The sequence below is a fragment of the Cebidichthys violaceus genome, unplaced genomic scaffold, assembly GCF_023349555.1.
Source record: "Cebidichthys violaceus isolate CVI_PGR_0920_01 unplaced genomic scaffold, fCebVio1.0.p SCAF_61, whole genome shotgun sequence".
Lineage (NCBI taxonomy): Eukaryota > Metazoa > Chordata > Actinopteri > Perciformes > Stichaeidae > Cebidichthys > Cebidichthys violaceus.
In genome coordinates, this window is record NW_027176828.1 from 487,929 (window position 1) to 506,802 (window position 18,874).

The window sequence follows — 18,874 nt, forward strand, 5'->3', positions numbered from 1 at the left end:
TGTTTTCTTCATGGGGTTTATTGACGATAAGGAGACGCTGATCTTAAATTTGGTATCGTAAGTCTTGTAAAGCTAACGTGTGTGTGCGCAGCGATGAGTGTTTGGTTGTTGAACTCCTCTTTCCGTGTGCTTCTGCAGGGGCTCGGGTCAACGCCAAAGACAACATGTGGCTCACCCCCCTCCATCGCGCCGTGGCTTCTCGGAGCGAGGTGAACACACACACACACACACACACACACACACACACACACACTGAGTCCAAATCCTGTCCTCTTCCCAAATCCCACAACAAGAGAGAGAGAGATCCTCGCTGTGCAGCAGGTGTCGAGGCGCTGAGCTGCACCTCGCGGTATTTACCTGACAACGGGCCCCGTCGTGCACACTCGTCATTTCTTCAAACCTCTCCCAGCAAGAGCGCTCGCACAGCTATTCTCAGCCCACGGCCTGGGGGACGACTTTGCCTCAGCAGGCGTCAAAGAATGTCGGTCGGAGCAGTTAATCAGCCTCCCATCGCTCCCAGTGCCCAAACGAGTAATTCAGCATTGCTGGAACGGCCGGAGGAGGAATTTTTAGAGGCGTGGAGGAGGATTCTTACACGTCCAGGACCTTTTTTTTAACGAGTCAGTTTTGCTCTGTGGGAAAGATAGAGTGGTTTAAGACTGTGTCTGAAGTCATTACTTTCTTCATTCGTTCATTCACATAACTGTAATTTACATGTTCCAGCAAAGTGTATGCTCTGGAGGAAACAATGTTCATTCCGTTGTTGGATATGTTTACACTTTGTTATTATATGACACGAGTTACTGAAGTAATGAGGAAGTCATTTACAGCCTATTGCTCTCTTCATAACGTTGAATACTTGTTATACTGCAGTATGATTTACAAGACCTTAAAGTAAATTGATATTTAATGTAGTAAAACATATGAGCAGTGATTGTCTGTGTGTTTGACAGTACACTAGCAGGTCTCCTGTTACCTTGATACGACATACTAAAACACGTTCTCTTGTTCCATTAATCACACTTCCTTCCTCAGGAGGCGGTGCGAGTTCTGATCCGCCACTCGGCCGACGTGAACGCGCGGGACAAGAACTGGCAGACGCCGCTGCACGTCGCCGCGGCCAACAACGCGCTGCGCTGCGCCGAGGTCATCATCCCGCTGCTGAGCAGCGTCAACGTGTCGGACCGCGGCGGACGCACCGCGCTGCACCACGCCGCCCTCAACGGCCACACCGAGGTACCGCAGACGCTAGCCGACCGTCCGTAAAATGCAGCAAAATCTCCCGCGGCGCGTCGGTGCTGTTCACCGACGCGCCGCGCGGGAGGCTGTGATGTAACCGGCCTCTGTGCTATTTTCGGTGAGATGGTTTGGTTAAAGGAAACGGGTGGGCGGCTGCAGCTGTGTCATGGGGGGTTATGGAGTGGGTGGTTCGTTTTGAAAACGCTCCTTTTCTTACATTCACAAATGTGCTGGAATCTAAAATTAACAATGAGAGGCGGCGGATTTCTGAAGCCGAACTGAATGAACGGCTTCTTCCGCGTCCCTCCAGAGTGTTTATGCAACGACGGAGGCCAGTGATGAGACGCATTTACATCACTGTTATATAAAGACCGTCACTCACACACACACACACACACACACACACACACACACAAATATAAACATGAAAAACACACACATATGTATATCTTATATTAGCCACTAATTCCCCGTCCCTCTGTCAGATGGTGAACCTCCTCCTCGCTAAAGGGGCCAACATCAACGCCTTCGATAAGAAAGATGGCCGCGCGCTGCACTGGGCAGCTTTCATGGGTAAGAGACAGAAACTTGAGTTTGTTCATGACGTGTCACACATCAACACACCGTGCCTCTTTATTTTCTGGACGTAGATCGTCTGAGTCACCTATTGTCTGTTCCAAAAATCGAAATCGTTGTGTTTATCGCTTTAGTGTTTCTTCTAGTCCATAAAGACCTTCTTCTAACGGCTGATTCCTCCTCTTATTGTTGCCCCCCCCCCCCGTGCTCTGGTGCGCCCCCTGCAGGTCACTTGGATGTGGCGTGTCTGCTGGTGAGTCAAGGGGCCGAGATCAGCTGTAAGGACAAACGGGGATACACTCCCCTCCACACGGCGGCCTCCAGCGGGAAGATCGCTGTGGTCAAACACCTGCTGAACCTGACGGTGGAGGTCAGGACACACACACACACACACACACACACACACACACATATACACACACACACACACACACATATACACACACACACACACACACACACACACACCTTCATTGACTTGCATTCCCTAAATGTCCTCACTTTCGAAAATGTCCTGACTCCCATTGTCTTCACTCAAGTTGGTCCTCTCATTCTCCATTTTAAAAGTAGCTCTTATTACATCCTCATCTACAAACTCAGCACACACACACACACACACACACACACACACACACACACACACACACACACACACACACCTTTCCTCGGCCATAATAACGGCTCTCGTCGTCCTGAACACAGATAGATGAGAGCAACGCGTTCGGGAACACGGCTCTCCACGTGGCCTGTTTCAACGGTCAGGACGCCGTCGTCAGCGAGCTGATCGATTACGGCGCCAACGTCAGCCAGGCCAACAACAAGGGCTTCACCCCGCTGCACTTCGCCGCCGCCTCCACCCACGGAGCGCTCTGCCTGGAGTTCCTGGTCAACAACGGGGCGGACGTCAACGTGCAGGTACGCCGGCCGAGCCACGAGCCGTCCCGGTTCACGGAGAAACATGAGCGTTCGTTCAAACGGACGCTCGTGTTTCTCAAACACAAATCAATGTTTCACAGTCAAATCTGAGATCTGTTGATTGATTTTCTCGTCCGCCTTCTTCAGAGTCGTGACGGGAAGAGTCCTCTTCACATGACGGCGGTTCACGGACGCTTCACTCGCTCCCAGACGCTCATCCAGAATGGTGAGACCCTCCTCGTCCTCGTCCCTTTTGAAAGTCTCATGTTGTCCCCGTAGACGACGTGAACAAATGAACGTTTCTGCTTCAGGCGGGGAGATCGACAGCGTGGACAAGGACGGCAACACGCCTCTCCACATCGCCGCCCGCTACGGCCACGAACTCCTCATCAACACGCTCATCACCAGCGGAGCGGACTGCACGAGGTTCGTCTCTCCACCCGCCTATTTAATTATCATTTCAACGATGAAGGCATCTGAGTAAAAGAGAACTATTGTTTCCATCTCCGTCCAAAAGGCGAGGAGTCCACGACATGTTCCCTCTCCACCTGGCTGCCTTGAACGCTCACTCTGACTGCTGCAGGAAGCTGCTGTCCTCAGGTGAACTGGTGGAACGTGGATTTAGTTCGTTAATCGAATCTGCAAACCTTTTTAGCTTGCACCGTCACTAAAGCGAGTGTTCTGAGCTGGACCGCCTCGGCTGTGATCGGTGCTCAATTCCTGTGTGTTTTAGCAGAGTAGGCGTTTGAAAAACAATCTTCACGAAGCTCCAAACTCAAAGAGCGTAAACGTCTATCTCTATTCTTTTAAACAGCATGTTTTTATTTGAAATATATGAGTTACAAATAGCAGATATTCATTTTGCACCACTTGGATATCTGCTAAATAACATCTACTATCTTTGAGTGGTGTGGTTTTCATGGGGAACATTTGAGGCCTGGTTGTTTTTCTTGCTCTCAGTGGGGAATTCCTCCTGAAGCACACATATTCAGCTCGGTCCAAATTCAAGTCACAATGCTCCAGGAACAAGACGAGGCCTCTCTGAGTCTAATTACTCACTGATGGACCACTCTCCCTCCAGGGGTGGAAAAAAAAAAAGAGAGTGTTCTGTTCTCCTCTTAGTAGTTGATATCATTTTGGGAATGAAATAATTTGTCTTTCCACTCATCTCGTGTAATGTGTCAGTTTCTGACTGAGGGGGGATGAGGTTAACGTTAAACGACCGTAAAGCAGGGACGGCAGAAAGACAAACGACCCCTTTTTTTTTTCCCGGGGCGCTCGTGTCCGGAGGACGAAACTCCTCATGCGGCTCTGCTGAGTCGCCTGCATTGAACAAACAAAGGGAGTCATTTACATGTGCTTGAAAAGCCCATGTGCAAGCTGCAGTGTTGCCGTCTGGTCGGGACTGTTGTGAGCTTTTTGTTGTTTGTTCGCGCTCACTTTATCGCAGCTAAATCGGGAACTAAAAGTCCCTTTTTTACGTCTGAAGCACCGCGAAGATCAGGCGACAACACGAGTAGGACAACACTGTCGTCATCGCGTTCTCTGTAACGTCTCCATACGTTCAGCTGGTCGACAAAAACTGTAGAAGACGCTGGATGCTGGATGCTCGGATTTGTTTATTTTCGAAAGAGATCAGACATCAGCGCAGCGTGCGGTGTGGGCTTGTAGTCTGAACGATCGGGGGTTTAGGGTGGATGCTTTTGTGTGGAAGCTCTGCTGACTGCTTGTTTCTGGTCGTTCTCACGATTCAGCACGTAAACCACCTTGAAACAATTATCACTGTAGAAGAATGTTGGGATGTGAAATAATTCGCTCATTACATTCGTGGCACACTTGTAGTTCCTTTTGCTGATTATTAAAAATGTCAGAGGGTCTCCCTAGAAACCGTCCTTCCTCCTCCTATAATAAGACATGTGACCGTTAGCTCTCTCTCTCTCTCTCTCTGTGTGACGTGTAGCTTCCAGATGTTTCCGTGTTTTTCTCGTATGCATGCACTCTCACCTAAACCCCACCTCCCCACCCGCCTGTCGCACTTACACCTGTCTTTCTCTCCACCTCCTCCTCTTCCTGTCTCCCTCCCTCTCTCTCTGTGGTGGCTGCTGCTGTGTGTTGTCTGTCTCTCTCCCCCCCCCCCCCCCCCCCCCCCCCTCCCCGTCTCCCCACGCTGCCCTCTTCAGGCCGGAGGTTTAGCATAATGTGTAACGACTCGGTCCTGTCTGCAGGCTTCCAGATAGACACTCCTGACAGCATGGGGAGGACCTGTCTGCACGCCGCCGCCGCCGGAGGGTGAGCCGCACGCCGTCTGTTACACGTGAACGGGTTTAAGGACGCCTCGAAGGCTCATTGGGGTTTATTACAGCGGCTCTCATCAAACGTGTGAACTCGGCAGCATGCACAAGCAGCGAGAGGATCAGACGAGTCGCACGCACTTTATTCAGATCAGACAAACCAGAAAGAGCAAATTTGTGCATAAATAAGAGTTCCTAATCATCTTTACTCCCATTTCTACATCACCTTTTAATATCTTGAATAGGTAAACCTACGTTTTATGCATGCGTTATTGAAAACATATATACACGTTAAATGCTTTCTAAATGAGACCAAATAAATGCATGTAGATGGAAATGCTCTTGTTTTTGTCCTCTCATCAGTAAAGCAGACAGAATGTACGCTCGTCTTTTCACATTAGATTCAATGTTAATAAGTAGGCTGCAACTATCAGAACAACACGAATAATCATAGTCATGTGGCTTTGGAAATGACTGATGTGAACCACTTCATTTGAGTAAGCTCCCCTGAAATTGCACAAAAAAAAACTGAGCGTGCACAACTACGGCAAGTCGGAGGCTTTTCCTTTCACCGTCAGTTTGGCCTCGAACTAAACTCAGCCGAACTTCCTCAACTGACTTCTTCTAAATGAAGTTGCCATATTCTCATATCTCTGCAAATACGACGTTAATATTACCCTTAGAGACAACGAGAATACAACTGTTGTAATAAACCAGAATCATCCTTTAATTATCTAAGTATCACATTTATTCCTTCCTTTGGGTTATTAAGGATCATATTTAGTTGTTTTAAAGCTGAAATGCGGGACTTTTACACACATACACACACATATATACATACATATACACACACATATGTGTATATATCGCCTTCCTGTAGTAATTGTTGTCTCTCTGCAGTAATGTGGAGTGTGTCAAGCTGCTCCTGAGCAGCGGTGGAGACCACAACAGGAGGGATAAGTGCGGCAGGTAGGAGAGCTCAGCGCTGTTTGAACAACTCTTTGGTTTTGGTTTCATGTAAAGTAAAATGAAATATCTATGAATGGCAGAATGCAAACATTTCATACAAAGTGTATAGCCGACTGTAACACGTGTGTAAGCAGAGATGAGTGTTTGTTGATGAGTGGGTTCTGGCGCATCGGCAGATAATGACAGTATGATTAAATACATTTGTAATAATATAAAATATGTCATCGTAGCAGAAGTTAGAATTGTTGACATATACTATACATTAATATACACTAATACAAAGTCGTTATAGCTCCGTACAACTATATTATATTGTGTTTATAAACCATTTATTGAATGTAAAATAAGCGTAGTTTTGGGTGTTGTCCTCTTTTGGTGTGTGTGTGAATGGGAGTCGTAGGTTTAGATGAAGGGTGTGTGTGTGTGTGTGTGTGTGTGTGTGTGTGTGTGTGTGTGTGTGTGTGTGTGTGTGTGTGTCCCTAATTGTTTGAGTCAGCTATTCAGTGCTTCCTTTCATAAAAGAGCCGACTCGACACACCTGTTGGTTCGTAGGATTCGTCGTTCGTCTGCATCAGTGTTTTAATGATAGATGATAATATGTTGCTCTAAACCTTTTAGAACAACATAATTAGTATTATAATTACTATTTGCTCAAGGACACTCTGTCCACATGCTTGTGTTTTGGCCCTTCAGCTCCAGTTAATGCTGCATAATTAATACTCTTCTAATTTGTGATATTTCCACCCTTTGTGGAGACGGTTTGAAGGACACTTCCTCTGTGCTTCTCTCCGTCCAGACTTCATCTCACTAACGCTCTGCTGGCAGAATTAACCAGCGGTTAGTTTTTAGGGTCTTTGATTGGTCTTGGGTGTTTCGTAGGTTGTAAATCAATCAATTGAAATCTAGACGGTGAGTTAGAAAGCTTACTTCCTGTCTGCTTAGTGTCCTGATAGCTGAAGCAGTGTGTCCCGTTTCATTCAGCATTAGTTCTCATTAAGTTATCATCAAATGCACAAACAGTTACAGTCACTGTCAATTAACGTCTTGGGTCTCGAGGCTCCCTCCGACCAGGCTTATTAAATATGGATAAAAAGAAAATAATACAAGTGCAAAATAGATGGAAGCAAATGTCTGCATCCAGGTTCCATCTTCTTCTGGAAAGCCCTTCAGCCTCCACACGGGGGGTGAATGTCCTGACTCTAGGTGTTATTGGGATAAAGTACGTCTGAATACCTATATGTGTTTCCTGTCCTCCCGTTGTTTCCCAGAACCCCCCTGCACTACGCGGCGGCCAGCCGTCACTATCCGTGTCTGGAGACTCTGGTTGCTTGCGGCACCGCCGCCAACGCCACGGACCAGTGGGGGCGCTCCGCCCTGCACTACGCCGCCGCCTCGGACCTGGACAGGAGGTGAGGCCCGGCTGCAGGGAGACGCTTCTTCTTTTTTTTTAATATTCTAGATATGTGTGAAACCTCTTCACTCCACCTCTCCGTCTGCTGTCCCTGAAACGCCGTCTCTGTCTCCATGCTAACCGGTGACACTGAGCCTCACGGATTTGGCTGCAGCACAGTTTAGTGATCCACGTACTTGTTTGGCTTTATCCTCTTTTATCTCACCCCTCCCTCCCTCCCTCCCTCCCGTCGTCTCCCCCTCTGCAGGCGTCGCGTGGCTCTGGAGCCGGAGAGTGAAGGCGTTCAGGCGGAGAGGGAGAAAGAAGCAGCGCTGTAAGTCCACACGAAGAAACGCGTTTTGACCTGAAGCTGAGCAGCAAAGACAAACAAACATCTCTCCTTTTATGATAATTCATAATCATTCCATGATCATTTCGGAGGCTTTACTCAGGAACATGAAGCAGCGCGTTCCCGTTGGGGTTCCATGTTTGCCGTGTCGGTGTCTCGAATGACAACTGCAGATGTTTTGTGTTCCAGATGTTTGGAGTTCCTGCTTCAGAGCGGAGCCACAGCCTCTCTGAAGGACAAACAGGGCTACAGCCCCGTGCACTACGCTGCAGCGTACGGACACAGGCACTGTCTGGAGCTGGTCAGTACGCAACACACACACACACACACACACACACACACACACACACACACACACACACACACACACAGAGGGAGGAAATGGTTGTAAGTTGACTCGAGGCGTTTTCTCCATCTGTTGGCTGATCATATTTTCTCTGCACGCTCAGCAGCGACATTCCACTTTTCTGGTGTCTCTTGTCTCATCGTGATCGTCAAAAAAATTCACAAAATGCATGAAGTATGATTCCGTCATTTGAGTTTTATTTAAGGTGTAAAGTACATCTTACGTATGAGTTCAGTGGGTTTACGTTGACGTGTGTCGTTGTGACCGGCAGCTGCTGGACAGAGACGACAGTCACCAAGACGACCCCGAATCTCCGAACGCTCGGAGTCCACTGCACCTCGCCGTGAGTCTCTCACACACACACACACACACACACACACACACACACACACACACTGATACAATACCTGAGTTTTGGTACCAAAACAATACTTCTTTCAAAATATGAAAATTCACCCTTTAAACCATTTTTTTTTTAACTTAAACAAAATTTGAAAAAGTTCTTAAATGTTGTGCAGGAAACACAAAAAGTGACTAAATTAACTAAACTCAAAAACAGCCGACTGCTTCCTATAAAAATAAAAGCTTGATTTTATTATTTTAAATAGAAACAAACATCATCAAGTGTCTTTGTCCTAAAACAGAACAAACACAAAGATAGAAAAAGATAAATAAGAAAGAATTGTAATGCAGCATAATTATCCGACACATCTTTAAACAAATCAATAAAGTTTTCCCATAAAATCTCCAAACTTCAGCGGTAGTGGGAAGTTTCCTTTTGACTTAATACTAACAAAAGAAGATCACTTTCTTAAACAGTAAATGTTGATCTGGAACTTTGCCGAAATAAAAGAGTCTTAAAAATGATGATTTAAATAATCTGATCAGAGAATAAGAAAACAAGACTACGATAATAAGATGTAACAATACGATCCAAACAGGGATTATCTTTTGTATTTCCTCATTTGTGAGCAAATCAGTGGCTCAATGTCAAATATTCTTATCTTAAAGATTTGTTTTCCTGTAGACATGAAGGTTAAAAAGATTTATTCTGCGTCAAATTACTTTTGTGTGTTTCTTTGGCTGTATTTTGTATTTTTTTTACGCGTCTGTGTCTCTGCAGGCGTACCACGGCCACGCTCAGGCCCTGGAGGTGCTGCTGCAGGGGGAGAGGGAGGTGGACCAGGGGGACGAGGCGGGGCGGACCCCTCTGGCCCTGGCCTCCCTCCGGGGCCACGCTGAGTGCGTTCACACCCTCCTTGGCCAGGGGGCGTCGCCGCGCTCCACCGACACCCAGTACGGACGCAACCCGGTCCACCTGGCAGGTGGGTTCGGCCTCGGCCTCACCTGTCCTTCCCTCTTCCTGTTTGTCCTCTGCCGCGTTAACGTCCTCATATCTCTGCACAAGAGCAGGTTATATGTTGATTGTTTCTATTCAACGCACTACTTCATCTAGGGATTGTTTCCTACTTCCTGCAGTGACACCATCTGATCCGATTTGTCGTCCAACTGACTATTAATAAACACGTCTCTCTGTTGCTTCCTGCAGTGATGAACGGTCATACGACGTGTGTGCGCCTCCTGCTGGATGAGTCGGACGGTGCAGACCTGGTGGACGCCGCCGACTCTCAGGGACAGTGAGTGTGTTTTTCCCCACTTCCAAAGTTTTTCCTCATCTGTTTCTATGATTTTTTTTAAATTATTATTTTAAATGCGTCCTTGTCCTCCTCCTCCTCCTCTTCCTCCTCCTCCGCCTCCTCCGCAGGACTCCTCTGATGCTGGCGGTGGCAGGCGGTCACGTGGACGCCGTGTCGCTGCTGCTGGAGCGAGAAGCCAACGTGAACCTGGCGAGCAGCCACGGCCTCACCGCTCTGCACCTCGGGGTGACGATTCTCCCTTGTTCTCTTCTGAGTGTTTGATTAGAACCAACTGATGTCTTTCAATGCACATGTGCACATCTGGGGAAAATGTTCTTTCTACCTTCTTGTTTCAGCTTTATTCATTATTAACTACAATTCTTGCATATTTCACATTTACAAGCACTGCTAACGTTGTTTAAAAATCACCTCTCAAAAACGTTTTATTCATGATGTTTTATTTCCAAATGTCTTATCTGTTTTATTAGTATTGTTTGGTATTAAATTACTTTTTTGTGATTTTATAATACTGGAATGTTTTTAATCATGGTTCAACCATGTGAAGCACTTTGTAGCTTTGTTTTAAAGTGCTGTATAAATAAAGTTTATTGTGATAAAAAAGAGGAAAGATGACTAAACAAAGCATCTCTCTTTCATATCATGAAGCCAGGGAATGAACCGTCAGACTTGTGTTCATATAATTATATATTTCATGCTTTATAACGTGTTGGTTATAATAGTGATTGTGACTTATTGCCCCCTCGTCTCCTCGCCCAGCTGCTGTGTGGTCAGGAGGAGTGCATCCAGTGTCTGCTGGAGCAGGAGGCCTCGGTTTTGCTCGGCGACTCCCGAGGTCGAACCGCCATCCACCTGGCGGCCGCCCGAGGCCACGCCTCCTGGCTGTGCGAGCTGCTGAGCATCGCCTGCTCCGAGCCGCCGTCCCTCCCGCCGCTGAGAGACCACGGCGGATACACGCCGCTGCACTGGGCCTGCTACTACGGTCAGTGTCCACACGGACGCTCAGTGCACTTCTGATGTATATGCACGAGAGTATTTCAATATTATATTACTTTATACCTCCATCTACTACATGTTTGTTTAAAACATCATACTTTTTTTACTTTTTACTTATAGATCCTGATATATTATTCTGTGTAAAGCGACCCTTCTGTATGTAAAGTAGTGAAGATCAGCTCCACCTTCAACATTTAAGTGATGAACACATCAATAACTATAATCCATTAATATAAGATATAATATATTCTGAAATAGGTGATTCTGCATAATGTGTACTTTATATTTTGATGTGTATACTTTTGTACTTTTACTGTAGTAAGATTCTGAATACAGGAGCTTTAATACTTGTAAGAGTATTTCTACATGTTGTCTTTACCGCATGCGTGTCTCTCTCTCTCCCTCTTTCTCTTTTCTCTCTCTCTCTCTTTCTCTTTTCTCTCTCTCTTTCTCTTTTCTCTCTCTCTCTCTTTCTCTTTTCTCTCTCTCTATCTCTTTTGTCTCTTTCTTTTCTCTCGCTCTCTCTTTTCTCTCTCTCTCTTTTCTCTCTCTCTCTCTTTTCTCTCGCTCTCTCTTTTCTCTCTCTTTTCTCTCTCGCTCTCTCTTTTCTCTCTCTTTTCTCTCTTTCTTTTCTCTCGCGCTCTCTTTTCGCTCTCTCTCTTTTCTCTCTCTCTCTCTTCTCTCCCTCTCTCTCACTCTGTTTTCTCTCTCTTTTCTCTATCTCTCTCTCTTTTCTCTCTCTCTCTCTCTTTCTCTTTTCTCCCTCTCTCTCTCTCTTTCTCTCTCTTTCTCTCCCTCTCTCTCTCTCTCTCTCTTTCTCTCTCTCTCTCTCTCTCTCTCTCTCTCTCTCTCTCTCTCTCTCTCTCTCTCTCTCTCTCTGCAGGTCATGAGGGGTGTGTGGAGGTTCTGCTGGAGCAGAAGGGTTGTCGCTGTATTGATGGGAACCCGTTCACTCCTCTGCACTGTGCTGTGTACGTCACACACTCGTTAAATAATAGTCATGATTACTGATTTTACTGATTTTCACTGAAACAAATCAAAGGTTTTGAAAGGAGCAGACAGAATTGAACAGAATTGTAGTTATGTTCACACTAGGGCTTCAGGTGCAGCAGCAGCTAGAGCACATCGAACACGTTTTAATCGGACTATCAGCCGCTGATCCTGTGTGTGTTGAACTCACAGGGTGAACGATCACGAGACTTGTGCGTCGCTGCTGCTGGAGGCCATGGGGTCGGACATCGCCGGCTGCAAAGACGCTAAGGACAGGTACGGCGTGTGTGCGGCGGTACGATGTAACGGAGTACATTTACTCAAGTACTGTACTTAAACAACAGGATATAAAGGAGTTAACATGCAACAGTAACATGAATGAGTACTTTCATTCTTCATACTTAAAGTATATTTTGCTGATAATACTCCGTATTAAGTCAGGGGTTGAATGCAGGTTTTTCCACAGCGTGGTATTAGTACTTTTGCTTCAGTAAATGATCTTCCTCCTGCAGGACTCCTCTTCACGCCGCAGCGTTCTCGGGTCACGTTGACTGCGTCCAGCTGCTCCTGTCCCACGATGCACCTGTGGACTCTGTGGACCAATCGGGTCGCAATGCACTGATGATGGCGGCCGAGAAGGGCAGAGCCGGAGCTCTCGGTACAGAGATGTTTGACTTCGCTCGTGGCTTCAACACTGCAGTGTCCTTTGTTGTTGAGTTCTTTAAAATGTTTGTCTCTGGTTGTGTCTCAGAGGTGCTGTTGACCAGCACCAGTTCCAACCTCAGCCTGACGGACAAAGACGGCAACACCTCCCTGCATCTAGCTTGCAGTAATGTAAGTCGCCACAAGGGGCTCCACCCTCGATCTTAGTTGTTGTTTCTCTTGATATGAGCGATATGAGTTAGTTTAGTTGTTCAACATCAGAACAAGACAATTTTGTCTGAAAAAAAAAAAAAAGTATGAATGTCTTGTCTCGGTTTAATCTGACGTCCTCTCTTTAGGGAAAGGAAGACTGTGTGATGTTGATCCTGGAGAAGCTGTCTGACACGGCGCTTATTAATGCCACAAATGCAGCGCTGCAAACGTGAGTATCTGAAACCTCCGTCACTGACAAAAAGAAGCATTTTTTTCCACTCTTTATGCAGCTAACTCTCAACACAAAATGTGGGATTTGATGCACAAATGACATTTTCCTAATTTGGTCACTGGTTAATTTTCTGTTGATAAATGTAAAATCTTCCTTTTAGTCCTCTCCACCTGGCGGCTCGTAGTGGTCTGAAGAAGGCGGTCCAGGAGCTGCTGTCCCGGGGAGCCAACGTTCAGACGGTGGATGAGAACGGTAGGGCGTGAATCTGGTCTGGAACCTGATCCCCCCCCCCCCAGGCACTTTATAGGCCCTAGCTGCATGACGTGGTCATTGGTCAGCATGAATGTTCTCCTGCGTTCCAGCATGAACTTGACTAATGAATGGTTTTAATATGATTTTTCCATGTGCGCTGTGAGTCAATCTGTCTTTAAAAGGGGTTCCCACTGATTCCCACGGACGTTAATGTGTAAAATAGTTCAAGCAGTGGGTCTTGAAGGGTTTAAAGTTGTCTCAGTGGACGTGTGGAGAATAAAGTCTTTTAAAAATCTGACTAACTTGTAAAATAAAATAAAAGACATGAAGACGTTCTGGAGTTTTAGTTCCTGGATGACAGTGGGAACCCTGATTTAAACTGTTTACAACGCTTCTTTGCTTTTTATTGGATGTATGATTTGTTGTTTAGTGATACACGACAGCTTTGGTTGTTCCTGTGTGCTCTGTGCTTCCTCTTGTCTGTGTACCCTTCCTCTTGTCTGTGTACCCTCCTTCTTGTCTGTGTACCCTTCCTCTTGTCTGTGTACCCTCCTTCTTGTCTGGTACCCTTCCTCTTGTCTGTGTACCCTTCCTCTTGTCTGTGTACCCTTCCTCTTGTCTGTGTACCCTCCTTCTTGTCTGTGTACCCTCCCTCTTGTCTGTGTACCCTTCCTCTTGTCTGTGTACCCTTCCTCTTGTCTGTGTACCCTCCCTCTTGTCTGTGTACCCTTCCTCTTGTCTGTGTACCCTCCTTCTTGTCTGTGTACCCTTCCTCTTGTCTGTGTACCCTCCCTCTTGTCTGTGTACCCTCCTTCTTGTCTGTGTACCCTCCTTCTTGTCTGTGTACCCTTCCTCTTGTCTGTGTACCCTTCCTCTTGTCTGTGTACCCTTCCTCTTGTCTGTGTACCCTCCCTCTTGTCTGTGTACCCTCCTTGTCTGTGTACCCTTCCTCTTGTCTGTGTACCCTCCCTCTTGTCTGTGTACCCTTCCTCTTGTCTGTGTACCCTCCCTCTTGTCTGTGTACCCTTCCTCTTGTCTGTGTACCCTTCCTCTTGTCTGTGTACCCTCCTTCTTGTCTGTGTACCCTCCCTCTTGTCTGTGTACCCTCCCTCTTGTCTGTGTACCCTCCTTCTTGTCTGTGTACCCTCCTTCTTGTCTGTGTACCCTTCCTCTTGTCTGTGTACCCTTCCTCTTGTCTGTGTACCCTCCCTCTTGTCTGTGTACCCTCCTTCTTGTCTGTGTACCCTCCTTCTTGTCTGTGTACCCTCCTTCTTGTCTGTGTACCCTTCCTCTTGTCTGTGTACCCTTCCTCTTGTCTGTGTACCCTCCCTCTTGTCTGTGTACCCTCCCTCTTGTCTGTGTACCCTTCCTCTTGTCTGTGTACCCTCCCTCTTGTCTGTGTACCCTCCTTCTTGTCTGTGTACCCTCCTTCTTGTCTGTGTACCCTCCTTCTTGTCTGTGTACCCTCCATCTTGTCTGTGTACCCTCCTTCTTGTCTGTGTACCCTCCTTCTTGTCTGTGTCCCCTTCCTCATGTCTGTGTACCTTCCCTCATTTCTGTGTACTTTGTCAGCTGGCTGAACACTAATGGAATGCTGCTCCGTCCCTCCTTTTTGTCTTCTGCTCCCGTTTCTGCTTCGCCTTCCTTGCTTCCTCCCCGTCTACGTCTCGCTCTCCTCTCCTCCTTTCTCCCTTTCCTTTCTGCCCCCCCATCCCCTACCTCTCCTTCCCCTTCCTCTCTTTTTTTCTCTCTGTCTCTCTCTCTCAGGTCTGACGCCTGCTCTGGCTTGCGCTCCTAGCAGAGAGGTGGCTGACTGTCTGGCTCTCATTCTGGCTACCATGATGCCTTTCTGCTCCCCTTGCAGCTCCGGGGCTCCCTCCCCAGGCTCCCTGCTGAGGCAGCTGCCCCACCAGGGGGGTAAAATCCCGGGCACCGGCCCTCGGGGGCCACGCAGCCCCAGGAACCCCTCCGGACCCTCGAGCGAGGGAACCACCGAGAACGACTCGGAGGACTCGGAAACCTTCTGACCCCTCTGAACCGACTCCCTACCCTCCTACCTCGAGCTGTGCACCTGAACATGTTACCTTTCCTCCCCTCCAGGACCGATGCAGTGTTTTAGACTGTAAAGTGCACTCTTGAGGGAGACGGGTAGAGACTTGGTTGTGACACAGCTCCGATGTTTTTGCAGTGTCTGTATCTTGTACAGAATCGCCCATCTGTGTGACACCGGGCTGAAAGCCCTACAAGCGCTTTTTCTTAGTGCCCATTTTTTCCAAAAAACAATAAGGGGAGCAGCCGCCCTGCCCCAGACTGACTACTGCAGCTGAGTGAGTTGCTCCACGAAGAAGAAGAAGAATCCGATCTGGACCAGTTCTGGTACGGGTCTGCATGCTCGTGTGAACTCACACCACGGTTTGTTGTTTCTACTCACGGGTGCTTAAATCCAAACGGACCTCGGTACTTTAGTCTCTGCATGGCACAGCAACTCGCCTCTGAGACTTGTCTTAAAAAAACAAAAGAAGAAGCCATTTTTAACGGTTTGTACAAAATGTAATAGGCCAATAAGACAGCTAAGTGTCATTCTAACTTTATTTTTTATGATCTTAGGCTTGTTGTTGTACCAAATATTTGACTTCCACACGGAAATAATTAACACACTGATGAACAGGTACATAGAGCTTGCTTATTTTAAAACCGTTAACAAAACGACTGAAGCACAAATTTGGATGTTGCTTTTAGGTTTTGATGAACTTGTTGCTGGAATGTGAATAAGATGTTTAGTAGTTTTAAATATTCATCACAATAATTAGAATACGGCACACTGGGTACATCTCCATTCCCTCCGTTGCATCCACAGTTTTCTCATTTGCACGAGGAGAGATTCAGGAAAAGATGCGAGACGTTTCTACTGGCAGCATTCTGTTGATATTGTCTTTAAATTCATTATTAAATAAGTTGAGTTACAATTAGAATGTCTTGCATTTAAAAATCTCCACTTTTCCTAAAACATTTAGGCTACTTAATCATTCCAACGAGTTATATCTCAAATTGAAATAAGTCAATTTGAACTACCTTCATGTTGTGGAACCGGATTGATTCTGAGGACAGTGGAGCGAGGAACCGTCAAATAAGGGGATAGGGATGTACCCACTGATTGAACACAGGGTTTGTGCAGAAGGCTGAGATGTATGCATTGTGTCCTGTGACCTAGAGCGGCCTCCTGCACCGTTTTGACTCCACATCCCCCCCCACGACCCCCACCTGTAGACCAGGAAAGCCAACTGAGACCAATTCCCACCTGGGCAGCTCAGCCCAGACTCTCCACAAAGACCAAATGTCTCCAGCTCCGTTAGGTCTCCCTCACTTCGTTGTGGTATTTATGATCTATTACATGATGGTACAAATACTACCAGCACTTAAAATGTAAAATAACACAGGGCCTTGACCCCCCCCTCCCCCTCACCTCTGTTTGTCTACCTACCAGCTATGTGCCATTGTCTCTAAGGTGTCCAGTGCCTTGATGTTGATTCAGTTTCTTTCATGACGAACCTTTAGTCTGTAGCTTCTAATACTCTTAAAGAATCAGCTCACCTGAAGAACTGAACCCTGGTGGTGTTGAGCCGTGCGCGTTTGTCCAGGTTTTCAGATATTTCACAGTTCAGAGGGCAGGAAGCAGGAAACGTAGGGAGCGAGAGAGGAGGGGACGACGTGCAACACGGGTACATTGTGGGTAATGGTTACATTACATCTCAGACTTCTTCAAAGCTAAAGTACATTTGGGGAAAAGATTTCCCAGATTCAGTGATCGAAAGCTCCAGAAGAGCTACTAAATGAACCGCTGTAAAGAATTCCATCTGAAGCTCCTTTAAGCTAACGTGGACAGAAAGTCCCTTTAAGTGCAAGAAAATGTAAACATCCTCAGTTTCATAACAATTGGGATAACTTCCCTCTGCCGAAGAAGTTCATGTGATGTGATTGAAAGCTCCAGAATAGCCACTAAATGTTTTGTCGCAGTTATTTGGAGAAATTGCTCAGAGCTCACTGTGCACACGTTGCTTTTTAAAGGATTTGTTGTGCTACGGCTGAAAGTATTAAGACTATTTGTCAACAGCAAATAAATCAGCAACTGTTTTTAAAAATATATTAATATTGAAAGTAATATTTTTATGCAAAAAAAAAAGGAAAAAATTCACAACTTCTCAAACGTGAATATTTCTTTTTCCTTCATTAAACAGAATATCTTTGGGTTTTGGACTGTTGGTCAAAAAAACAATCAATTTGAATATGTTAACTAATATATTTTACGTTCTGTTTCTATTTTCAAATAAATGTAATTTTCTAAAGCAGAGAGTAATTGAGCTATTGAACGGTGTGTTATTGCTTTAGTGTCTCCGGTGCAAAGTGATCTCAGGTCTGTGGAGTTTTCAGGACATAACGACGGATTGGTTTTTGAGCTTTGATTCATTTTTAATTCTCGTGAGCGCGGAGGCGGAGATCTCAAAACGTGGACAAACACCAACCAGAACTACTCGCGCGGCCGTCTTCCACCAGATGCCAAAATGAGTGTGTTATCTGCAACGTTGGGTGAAATGGTTCTTTAATGAGTCGAGCGTTATGTTGCATTGAATGACGGTTTGAGAGGGATCTCTGCACGAGGGACCAGTATGCAGGCCTGGTTTTAGTTTCTTTCGTGAAATGACGTCTCACTCCACTGTTTCCTCTCCCCGGAGGTCCGCTGATGTTCTGTACTTCTCTCGTCGTCAACAAACCCCTGAAGAAGACCGAAACCATCAATGTGCAAATCTGTCACAAGTGACCGACTTTGATTTTAAAAAGGGTTAAATAACTTAAATAACTTGCTTCAGCAGCTGAGAACTGTAGTTTTTAGCGAAAGTCACTCAAATAATGGAGGTAAACAGTGCATTTATTGGGGACTATTTTCAGCCGCGGATTAATCAACATTTGGAGTATTTATGGCAGCAGGACGATGTTTTTAATAGTTTTTAGACGTAAATGGAGCTCGTTAGCACAGCGGAGGATGAGATACGAGGCTTTCAGAACACGTGGTCTTTTCATGGGCTTTGTAGACGATAAGAACACGATAGAATATCTCCAGACTCACTCTTTAAGTTGTGTGTGTGTGTGTGTGTGTGTGTGTGTGTGTGTGTGTGTGTGTGTGTGTGTGTGAGAGAGAGAGGGTTAGCTTTAGGTACTGATATGAAATTGATTTTGTACATAATGTCGAAGCACGTAAAGCTTTGTATGAAAACAAATCTCCATCACACAGGACTTTAGAAGTGACGTCAAGTCGTGCATATTACTATTAACGAGCTTATTTTAAATTCAGAACCCTTTTTAAGCTGCAGTTAGATTGAAGTGGAGACGGCCGATAAGCACGCGCACACACACACACACACACACACACACACACACACACACACACACACACACACACACACACACACGTTGTTCAGAAGCAGTGTTTTTCTGTCTGCTGAGAGACTGAATCTGTCTGCCAGTATTATTATTATTATTATTATTATTATTATTATTCTAACAGGAAACGAGCTTCACCAATCCTGACAATCGCTACGGTCACGTGTCTGATGGTGTTCATACCAGTTCCTGATGCAGTACGACATGCTGAGGGCTGTTTGTCAGCTACGCGTTGTTTTATAAAAATTGTACAATTATAAAAAAAAAAATGTTTGAAATTACTGTTGTGTTGTTTTTCTTTTAGCCGATTAGTTTCATTCTTCAGTGTAAAAAAAAAAAGTCATGCATGTAAGTTAAATGAACTTTAATTAATTCTTTACTTT

General features: G+C 46.0%; 1 protein-coding gene across 3 annotated transcripts in view; it reads left to right on the forward strand.

Annotated features, from left to right (window-relative positions):
* The window catches only part of ankrd44 (ankyrin repeat domain 44), a 28,196-nt gene extending 9,431 nt beyond the window's left edge, over nucleotides 1-18,765 (forward strand). The window contains exons 4-28 of one of the 3 annotated variants that reach the window (XM_068734222.1): nucleotides 139-209; nucleotides 1,036-1,236; nucleotides 1,725-1,812; nucleotides 2,043-2,185; nucleotides 2,518-2,730; nucleotides 2,878-2,956; nucleotides 3,042-3,156; nucleotides 3,248-3,330; nucleotides 4,911-5,019; nucleotides 5,922-5,990; nucleotides 7,259-7,399; nucleotides 7,649-7,714; nucleotides 7,919-8,030; nucleotides 8,347-8,418; nucleotides 9,199-9,400; nucleotides 9,625-9,712; nucleotides 9,841-9,958; nucleotides 10,490-10,712; nucleotides 11,610-11,697; nucleotides 11,909-11,992; nucleotides 12,229-12,374; nucleotides 12,468-12,550; nucleotides 12,718-12,800; nucleotides 12,964-13,055; nucleotides 14,823-18,765. In XM_068734222.1, coding sequence (XP_068590323.1) covers nucleotides 139-209; nucleotides 1,036-1,236; nucleotides 1,725-1,812; nucleotides 2,043-2,185; nucleotides 2,518-2,730; nucleotides 2,878-2,956; nucleotides 3,042-3,156; nucleotides 3,248-3,330; nucleotides 4,911-5,019; nucleotides 5,922-5,990; nucleotides 7,259-7,399; nucleotides 7,649-7,714; nucleotides 7,919-8,030; nucleotides 8,347-8,418; nucleotides 9,199-9,400; nucleotides 9,625-9,712; nucleotides 9,841-9,958; nucleotides 10,490-10,712; nucleotides 11,610-11,697; nucleotides 11,909-11,992; nucleotides 12,229-12,374; nucleotides 12,468-12,550; nucleotides 12,718-12,800; nucleotides 12,964-13,055; nucleotides 14,823-15,082 — 3,029 coding nt within the window. In that variant the 3' untranslated portion in view covers nucleotides 15,083-18,765. The remainder of the gene's footprint in view (nucleotides 1-138; nucleotides 210-1,035; nucleotides 1,237-1,724; nucleotides 1,813-2,042; nucleotides 2,186-2,517; nucleotides 2,731-2,877; nucleotides 2,957-3,041; nucleotides 3,157-3,247; nucleotides 3,331-4,910; nucleotides 5,020-5,921; nucleotides 5,991-7,258; nucleotides 7,400-7,648; nucleotides 7,715-7,918; nucleotides 8,031-8,346; nucleotides 8,419-9,198; nucleotides 9,401-9,624; nucleotides 9,713-9,840; nucleotides 9,959-10,489; nucleotides 10,713-11,609; nucleotides 11,698-11,908; nucleotides 11,993-12,228; nucleotides 12,375-12,467; nucleotides 12,551-12,717; nucleotides 12,801-12,963; nucleotides 13,056-14,822) is intronic. The other 2 variants (XM_068734224.1, XM_068734223.1) reach the window with 2 other exon arrangements.
* The last annotated feature ends 109 nt before the right edge of the window (nucleotides 18,766-18,874 follow it).